At 34.1% G+C, this 10,214-nt stretch overlaps 2 protein-coding genes across 2 annotated transcripts; one reads left to right on the top strand and one right to left on the bottom strand.

Annotated features, from left to right (window-relative positions):
* Positions 1 to 350: 350 nt before the first annotated feature.
* Positions 351 to 2,742, top strand: HELRODRAFT_183560 (hypothetical protein; the record flags this gene model as incomplete). Its single annotated transcript, XM_009013158.1, has 5 exons — positions 351 to 426; positions 750 to 952; positions 1,123 to 1,225; positions 1,740 to 1,790; positions 2,525 to 2,742. The coding sequence occupies 5 exons, from the start codon at positions 351 to 353 to the stop codon at positions 2,740 to 2,742; spliced, it is 651 nt and encodes a 216-aa protein (XP_009011406.1).
* Positions 2,743 to 3,452: 710 nt separating this feature from the next.
* HELRODRAFT_183559 (hypothetical protein) lies at positions 3,453 to 5,726 on the bottom strand (the record flags this gene model as incomplete). Its single annotated transcript, XM_009013157.1, has 4 exons — positions 3,453 to 3,556; positions 3,684 to 3,827; positions 4,035 to 4,230; positions 4,335 to 5,726. 4 exons carry the CDS (start codon positions 5,724 to 5,726, stop codon positions 3,453 to 3,455), a joined length of 1,836 nt encoding a protein of 611 aa, XP_009011405.1.
* Positions 5,727 to 10,214: the final 4,488 nt, after the last annotated feature.

The raw sequence follows: 10,214 nt of genomic DNA, 5'->3' as shown, positions 1-10,214 counted from the left end.
TGGCTTCACTTAGTTGATACAAAATCATTAAGTGAACTTAAATTTAAAATGTGTATCAACTCAGAGTTTGACTTCAAGTTCAGTTTCAAAACTAAATTCATACTTTTAAAATCATACGTTTAAACATATATATAGAATAAAAAGTATGATTTGATATTTGACATTCTAATTAAGTATATGGGTTTGATAATTTTTACTTTTTGTAATTTTAATATTTAATCGTTTATGGTCAAATGTTATTGTGAACGATATTAAAAATATATCGTGCCTCTTGTATTTTGTTTGTTCTGATTAATTTTTCGTTAATCGAAATTGTATTCTCAAATCGTTGCTGTCGAGTTGGTAAAATAATGAGAGGAAAACAAAAAAATGATAAAAAGAAGCCTGTATGTGTTTTGAAAAATGAGAACGATGTAAAAATAAAAAGTATGTTTTCTGTTTCTGTGTCTATTCCTAATGATATGCATACCTAGTATAATTTTTATATATAATTTTGATATAATATACAATACGACATCATCGGCCGAGCTTGTTCAGCGCGACAATATGATTGATATAATAATGTAAGTCTTCCACTCTAAACTTAAATTCTTATTCAGCAGTTGTAATTTTTCCGATTTCTTTACAATTTAGTTAGATCGTTACAGATAAGAAGGGATTGCACTCAAATTAAATAATTTTATGAATGTGTTTAGTAAAATCTAATGTCAAATAATAAAATCAAATCAAAAAATTAAAATTATCCCCAGGTCAGAAAAAGGAGAAAAAAAGCCGGTTGAAATATAGTGATGGTGAGGATAATGAGGACGGGGCACCAGACGAGGTAACATTCAAGGAGGGTCTCGAGAAAATGCTCAACAAGAAAAAAATTATTATGGAAAAACTTGAAGATGACGAAGAAAGGTTGAAAGCAAAACGCAAACGACAGGATGAACTCTACAAAGAACAAAAAGTTAACATTTCAAAAATTAATTTTTTTTTAGAAATAATTCAACCACAATCTTGGTACATACAGTGTTTTCTCGACTGTTTTTATTGTTTCTGAGATTTTATTTGATTTATTGTTGACATTTGTATATCTTGTTTCGGTTTTCTTAAATGAAGTTACTAATTTTTTTCCAGAGAAAGAAGTTGAATGAATTGGAGGAAATGAAGCTGCCTGAGGAAGTTCTCGAGAGTGTTCATAATGACCCGAAACAGTCAAAAAAATGCATAAAAATAAAAAGTAAATTAATATTATTAAGAAATTTCTAAATTTTTAGCTTTCAAAAAATAATTTGTTACTTATGTTCTGCTGCATTTTTAATATGGCCAACTTTTTCACAAGACTATTTTCATTGGGCTTTCATGCTGAATGCTTTGATACATTATAAATAGTAATTCTACATTGGTAAATTAATTTTTATTCGTAATAACTTTAATAAAAATGACATCTGATACTTTAGCTGCATCCCATCACATGCTCAGGGATGTAATTGATGTCATGGTTTGTTAACCATGTTGAGTGCTATCAAGTTAATGTAACCTTACAGTCGTGTAAACAGATGTTACATTAAATTCTCTTTCAATAGTATTGGCAGGTAGCAAATAAATGTGGCACTCAATGAGGCTTCGTCCTTTAAAGGTGTCAATGAAGTTTCACATTTAGCTTCCACAACTACCAAAACTTTCTAATCTCACATTGTTATAGTTGCCTTCAAAATTTGTTCAACTGTTTGTTTGTACCTGTCCATGAACAGTCAGTGTTGAGGATTTTGTGGAAGAGTTTTTTGAATTGAATATTAGTGGTGGTGAGTAGTGACTCTCCATCAAAATTTTGGACGAAGTTCTTATATGAATCTCTGTTGTGTCTTCTAATTCTATTCTCGACTTTGATAGTTAGCAAATGTATTTCCAGAAATGAACTTGATAAGGAAGATGATCTTGTTAGAACTTCATGGGAATTTCCAGCAAATAAGAACTGCTTTCAATTGTTGCACATACATTTCTGTTTTTTATATGAATTAATTCATCTACAAACAAATGTGGTTGGTAGGCTCTGTGATGTGTATGTTTACGTTAACTAAGATGTTGGTTGAGTTGTACAAAGTATAAAAGATTGGCCTGATGTTCTAAACTTGGAGCTGGTGTACGTGAGTGGATTTTTTGAGTGAGCTGGACAAACATCTGGCTTGTTTATTGTTTGTGGATATGATTCACAAAAATATAAACAACTGGTTAGATCGGCATGTGTGGGGTTTTAAGTCGGTGTTGATGACTCCCCACTTGTGAAGAAAACTTGAATGGAACACTGTCAAGACCGAGGTTAAATATGAATAAAAAAATTAGTGAGTGTGTGACGGCAGGTTGGATGCAATTTTGGGGTAGGATAGAATCCCTTGTAATAAAAAGTTTTAGAGGTTATTATTATTGTGATTATTCAAGCTATTAATGATTATTTTTTTTTTTATTGTTGCTGCAGCCTCTTTATTCTTGTCACTTCAATACTCAATTAAAATAATGATTCAGTTTTATTGAAATACAGCTACTGTAATAGCTTTGAATGCCGGCAGTGATGATGAGATGGGAGAGGATGATGAAGACACGGCCAACATGCATCAGGACGGTGAGGAAAATGATGACATGAGTGTTGCCGATAATGAGGAGGATGTTAATGAAGATGTGGATGATGAAGAAGAAGAAGAGTTCATTCCACTCTCGAATAAGTTAGGAAGTGTTTCCCTTTTATGCTCATTATTATAAACTAATATCATCATTTGCTATTGATTTATATTGCTGCATTGGCTGAAAATATAATAACGTTGTTAATAAATTTACAGCGGTGTTAGAGCTAAGTATTCAATGGAGAAATTTGAAGATAAATCCAGCATAGAAAGAGCAACAAACTTTAAAAATCAACATCTTTTTGGTTCTAGAATCAAGAGGCAAACAGGTGCTCAAGTTACATTATCATGTTATCGCTTGTTTAGATTTTGGTTAAAAATTTTTTTTCATTTTTCTCATTGTAAACAAGGCGACTACGTTTTAGTTTTTCAATTATTTTGCATTTTTTAATTAAATTTAAAAATAGTTCTCAACAAATGAATGAGTAAGAATGAATAACTGGTTTCTTGTACATTTTCAGCTCAACAATATCTTTCGGTTTTGGCGAAGAGGAAGGCTAGAAGGATTTAACGGAAATATTTTATTAGTTTTTTGTGCTATTTTTTGTTGTACGCTAGCAACTTTTGCATTATTTTTCTAAAAATTTGTTTTCTGATGAATGAAATTTTTATTTTAAAATTTTTCAATAGTAAGAAACGTAAAACTAAATGTTAAAACTGGATGAAAAAGTTATTTATGAAAATATTAAAAGAGAAATGAAAAAATACATTCTGCAGTCGTTGGCACTGTGTATTGCGCGGTTGGGAACGTCGTTTCAGTAAGGTATCGTAGTTTTTAATTGTTAAAAATCACTTGAAATCTCCGCTGTCCTGGTGGTCGGTTTTGATGAGTTTGAACAGAGTTTCATGCAGCCTGCAATTGCAGTTTTTCCCGTCACATGCTATATTTTCATCTGTTAAATTTTAGATTGAGTAGATTGGTTTAATAAATATTGATGTAGGCTTAGTTATTAAAAACTTTATATTTTTATGAAGCTGGTATTTAATGAAAAATTAAATTTTTAAGCGTAGGTCGAGCACCTTTTGGTTTTTCGCCTAGATAAATGTTGACGAGCCTCATGGAACTGCTCGTAACGGGTGGAGTGGTATCACTATTTTTCTGTCTATCTCTAACCTGCGGCTTTGTGTGGTGGTTACTCGTGCCTTTGAAAAAGAGTAAATTGTCTGGTGTTAAGTTTGTTATAATACAATTTAAACATTACGCGATGTGACTTTGTGTGCAGTTATATGCTCCGGACTTAACGTGGGCGGTGCGTTTGTTATACATGTGCACTGTACCTGCGTCCATACCTCATTGTTATTGCAATACGAAAAAAGAACGTTTGGTCTTAATTTAGACGTATCAATTGAAAGTATTACAACATGGCTGACCTAGATATATATTATCTTCCGATCTGAAAGTCTTTACGGGGGGTAAAAAGCCGCGATCATGAGCACCTTTATGTACGCTAGGTTGGTACGACCCGATATGATCTGGATGTATTTCGATAGGTAAAGCTTCTCTGCCACAGACCAAAAACTCTTCACAGCTTCTCAGCTCTGTGGACAGGTGAGAGAAACTCAAAACCTACAAAAAATGTTTTATTTGTTTTGCTAAATCTTACAAGTTTGAATGTGAAGTATTTATTTGATAGAGATATTAAGTGTTTAACAAATTTAATTTAATCAAACCTTAACGAATGGTTCTTCAGCCGTAAAAAGAGCTGTAGCCGGTGGATATAACAATTTGACCATATTTTCCATATCTCTCAAGACTTCTTCAAATAACTGGGCAACATTAGGATTGAAGATAACTCTCTGCTTACTTTTTCTAACAGTGTTACTTCTTATTAGAATTATCCTTGGCTTTGCTTTTCTAAAATTTTGCATTCGTCTGCTATCGTCATTTTGAAGAGACAAAGGTGACCAGATTTTGGGACTTTGTACGTGGTTGGGCATGTGATGGCTAAGATCTTCATTTGCCGAATACGATCCGATTATGTGATAGTTTTTGTCATTTGGTAATCCGACTGACTTGTTAGGATTCCATTCGGCGTTGTTATCCGTTTTGCCTTGTCGGTATGTGTCTAGCCTAGGCAGGCTGTCTGACTTTCTAGTAGATCTAACATCAGAATTTTTGCGAGGACGTTGTGTTCGAGAGGTTTTTTCGTATTTAGCAACACTTTCTTTCCTGCTAGAATTTCTTTTATCTGGTAGCGTGTCCTGGTCTGATTCATATACCGGTAGAAAAGTTTTATTGCGTGGTAGTTCAAATCTGCTTAGTTTGTCACTACCAGAGCCGCTACTTTCTGCGGAACTTTGAAACGACCGAGGTTCTGAGCGTGGTAGGTAGTACCTAGGATGATTACGATAAGTGGGCTGCTTGTCCTCGTCACTATTCGTAGCTTCCACGCTGCTTTTAAAATCTTCAGTGAATGGTTTGAAATGATTTTCTTTTTCTGGCTTCGCTAAGAAATCGTTATCGAGTAAAGATACATCGCCAGCGATGTTATTAGGATAGTCGTTTTGTTTTTCGTGGTGTGATTTGTTGTTCAAGTTATCGAGAATTTGCTGCCTACTAATTGCATCACTTTTTTGGTGCTTGGGTTTTGAATCTAGGTTAGACTCGTTCCAAGAATGTTGAAGCATACTATTTCTAATGGGACTATTTCCTTTGCCTACGTGACTTACGTTATTTTGAAAATTGCTGCTAGGAACGACGGCCATACTTTCTTCATCGCAAGGTTCATCATCTCCGTGCGTGTGACATTTACGAGAAACATCACCGTATTGAATGGACGTGTTCAGTTTACGAGTGGACGAAACGGCGTACGATCTCCCGGCGACAAATTGTGTGACGTCAGTAATTTCGTGTCCATCCGGCAGTCGGAAGATGTACTGAACACCGGCTGCTATTGGTATTTTATCGTTCAGCCAAGACAGGAGAGTGCTCAGTGTGACGAAATGCTTTCCACTGACGGACGTTTGAAGACCCTTGTGATAGGGGTCACCGTTCCTGTAGAACGTTACCAACTTCCCTTTCTTCACGATGGTGTACCTCGAGTGTACATTGTTGCTGTTCATAGCGTTTCTTTAAAACTCTTCAAATTTTTTTAAATATTCACAATTGAATTATCGCTCCGTTAATCATTTCGTTTTTTCAAATTTTCGTTTCTACAAACAAAATTTTTTTTCAAAACGTTCAAAATGTATCAGGTGAGTTATTTGTTATGTAAAATATTATATTTATTTTAACAATTCATTTTTAAATCACCTTTAAACCGATAAAATTTAATAAGAAACTTAACAAAAAAAGTTAATAACTGCCAACAATGTGCATTTTTATTCTGACGATCTTTCATTCAATGGCAGAGGAACAACATCAGTTTCAGAACATCAGATTAGCAGTGTTACATCAGATGAAACAGCGTATCAATATTTAAAGTGTCGCAGTGCAATACGTCCCAACGCATAGGAAGGGCTGATATGAATGACATGTGCGTGGAGTGAGTGAGTTGCATGGAGAGAACAGCAGAGTCGTGTATTCATGCGAAAAATAAGGAGAGGTGTGGACGACGACGAAGGGAGAGGCTTAAAAACTGTTTTGTTAAAAATTTTCCCCGTAAACACACACGTGTAAGCTTGTTCATTTGATTATATATCATGCAAATAATGATTGTACATATATATATATATATATATATATATATATATATATATATATATATATATATATATATATACACATATATTATATATTATATATATATATATAGTTTGATATACCTGTACTGTACATATATACCTGTACGTGTTAGTTTGTGAGTGTTTGAGTTTTTGGCATTTATTGATTTAAATTTGAGAAGCCTTTCATTTTGGTTTAATTTTTTTCTTTTCACTTAATCCTTTGAGTTCTTTTTAAAATTTAATTCCAGTTTTTGGTTTGGTTTGTTCATCCATACGTTCGTTCGTTTGTTCATTTGTTCGTTCGTTACTCACTATACAATTGTTTAATAATTTTTTTTTATTCCTCTAGTTTAAAATGTTTCTCCCAAACAAATTGTGTCATTTTATTTTTCGTCTTCCTTTTCATCTTTCATTGCCACAAATTTTTCAATTCCTGTCTTTTTTATTTGTCATAACATTAAACTGAACCATAACTTTTTCACCGTATTCTCCTTCTCATTTTTTTTTCCATCCACCCAGTTTCATTTTTATACATTCATTTTTCAGTCAATAATTTTTTATCCACCAGCTTCCCGACTCGATAATGCCTCTGAGCAGCGGCGGCCCCGTTGAAGCGATGAAGTGTGGCGACGTTAATGAAATTATCTATAGCGACCTGACAACATTGAAAAAAAGAAGGAACACGTGAGCATGCGAGCGTGAGATTGTGGTGTATATATACATATACAATAATATATATATATATATATATATATATATATATATGTGTGTGTGTGTATGTGTGTGTGTTTGTATAAATAATATATATGTATATATACATATACATACATACATATATATATATATATATATATATATATATATATATATATAGCGATGTTACCATCAGCGGAATGTCCAAGCGCGCCTGAAGTTATGCATTTTACGCTCTAAACTAATAATAACATAATAATAATAATAATAATAATAATAATAATAATAATAATAATAATAATAATAATGTATATCTATCAGTGTATGTGTGTGTGTTTTGTGTGTGTGAGAGAGGGAGAGAGAAAGAGAGAGTCTGTTGTGTGTGTGAGTGAGTGTTGTAATGGGAATGTTATAACGAATGCAATTATTATATATATATATATATATATATATATATATATATATATATGCGTAAAAAGTTCACTTTTACGCAATTAATTAATTAATTAATTAGTTAATTTAAGTCATTCATTTTATTATATACAATCAATTAATTCATTCATTCATTTATTTATATTTATTCACTTGTTCAATCAATCAATCGTCCATGCGTTCTAGTGACACACTCATTTGAAGGAGAAAACCTTCTGTTTGCCTGCTTGCACACATTTGCGTATGCAAACATTTCCATACGCGTTGGCAAATGCGATCACGTGTTGACACGTGCAAAGAGTGCAAGCACGCAGCAAGAGTAGAAAAACCATGAGAGTTGAAGGAATTGTGAACAACCTATCAACATTCATTCAATTGCATCCATTGCAAGAAATTGTATCATTTGCATTTATAAGAATAAGTTGATGAAATAGTTAACGTTTGATTAACATTGAGTTTGAAAAAATTCTTGGCGTGTAACTAATATCCATATATATTTGCAGTAAGTTGTATGCGGTTGGTCATATTCGAAAATATTAATAAGAATAAACCGCGGAAAAATTCAATAACGTTAATCGACAAAAACAGCGTTAACCAACTAGAACAAAAATATAAAAACAAAAAATTGATAGCACAAATAAACAAGAATATTGAAAAAAATTAACGTGCGCTTATGTTTCTTTGTTGTCATGTTGCTAAGGAACGCAAGCGTTATGATTGTTATTACTGAGAGACCGCAATGTTTATGCGCTTGTGTATATGTATGTATGTATATATTTGTGTGTGTATGTATGCGTATGTATGTGCGTGTATGTGTGTATGTAAAAACTGGAACATAACGAGCGTTCATCAAGAGTCTTTAGAGGAAGAGTTTCCGTCAACGAATGTTTCGGCCCTTTAACTTCCTGACACCCTCAAGAAACAGGGCTACATCCAGTGATCAGTCGGATGTTTCATGCTGAACAAATAATTTGCCTCGCTTTGAAATCACCCTTTATACTGATAAATTGTGTAGGCGTGTCAGAAAGTTTACATAGAAACATATCACGATGTGAGTTATGTTGACGAGCCAACTAACACGTTAAGCCGAATCTGGGAGTGTTGAGTAATCGGAAGCTTTACGTGCACACAAGCTTGTCTGTCAACTATTTAAACTCGCGTTCCTTTTTCTTCCTACATAACCATATCTAGTAAGACGCTTGTTCGGCTGTATGTCTTATGTTCTTCACACAACTCGATCGTCTTTTAATCGCCAAACCAAAATACTTCTTAAAGCTATACACTAAACAACCCACAACACCTTTTGCACCGACTTCAACTACGTACAACAAACATATTAACTCACGTTGTTCTTTCTCAATAACAAGCTCCTCATACTTGGCTGTATTTATAGCGTAACTTGCTGCTATATTAGCCTCATACGGTACGGTCAGTTTGACTAAAATGACAGTGTCTGCTGATAACGACTGTATCCTTTATAAACAATGGGTAGTGTATCTTCTCCAAATCTGCCATGACCTTCCAATCTCTGCCGTTTTTAAAAATACTTGCAAACTTCATTTCTCGTGGTATGCTTCAACTCACCCTCTCCTAGGAAACAGATTTTTCTTAGTTTACACGGTGGCATTGAATTTGCCTCGTCGCAAACTTAGGAAATGAGTTCCACTAGTACTTTCAATTCTTTGTTGTGCCTCCACATATAACGTTCATGACTGAGTTGGTACTTGTAAGAAGCCATTACGTGGGCCACCATTTCTATTTTTCCACATAAGCAACGTTTAGCCTTTCCTGCCACCTTTCATCTAGCAGGATTTGCTCCTGATGGTAGCTGATCATACATGACTCTTATAATAAACGTCAGTCTTAATGGAGCCATGCTCCACATATCGTTTCACGTTCAACTTTTCTAGAGCACACTCTCCCACGTTGTCCATCTGTCTTGTTGATTTTGTTGCACGGCTGTCATCACTTGTTCCATGTCATATTCCTTCGTTCACAATCATCTGTCTTCTTACTTTAGTCAATGCTTTTGACCATCACGTATTTGAAAACCAGCCCATATCATGTCCTGTATTTTAAACGGCTCCCACAATTTCTTCAAACTTTAATGCATCTTCCGTGAATTTTATTTCTTTCTCTGCGTTTCATTTTTTTCTGTTTTTAACAATGGCTTCACTTTTTTCACACACTTGTCAGCTGAGTTGTTCAACATCCATTGACACCTAATTTTTGCGACCTTGAATTTTCCACTAGAGACTTCAGAGGAAGTCTTAGTAGCGTTCTTCTACTGTATAACGCTAACGACGTCAGACCTGGAGAAAGTCTCAACCATTTACGTGTGTGTTCCGGTTGATTTTTCTTTCAAGGCTCTCTACTATAGGTAAGTTGCTTCATAAACTGATAAAGGCTATAGAAATTTTGGATTTTTTACTAATCGGCAAATGGCTTCGACCAAATAGTGGATCAACAAAAGCTGTCTCACTTCGGTCAAATTCACTATTTAGTGCATCTCTGGTATGTATTATGTATGTATGTGTGTGTGTGTGTGTGTGTGTGTGTGTGTGTGTGTGTGTGTGTGTGTGTGTATGTATGTATGTATTAGAGATGCACCGAAGTTCAGCCCCGGCTCCGGCCAAAATCCGGCTTTTTTATCAAATCCGGCCGGGGCCGGATTTGGTGGCCGGATTTATGGCCGGATTTAAGCGTCTATCGACATTTTAAAATGTTATAAATAGAAAAAAAAATTTATGAGTCAATAAT

This window comes from Helobdella robusta, assembly GCF_000326865.2.
Source record: "Helobdella robusta unplaced genomic scaffold HELROscaffold_110, whole genome shotgun sequence".
NCBI lineage: Eukaryota > Metazoa > Annelida > Clitellata > Rhynchobdellida > Glossiphoniidae > Helobdella > Helobdella robusta.
This window is presented reverse-complemented; position numbering and strand designations above follow the sequence as displayed.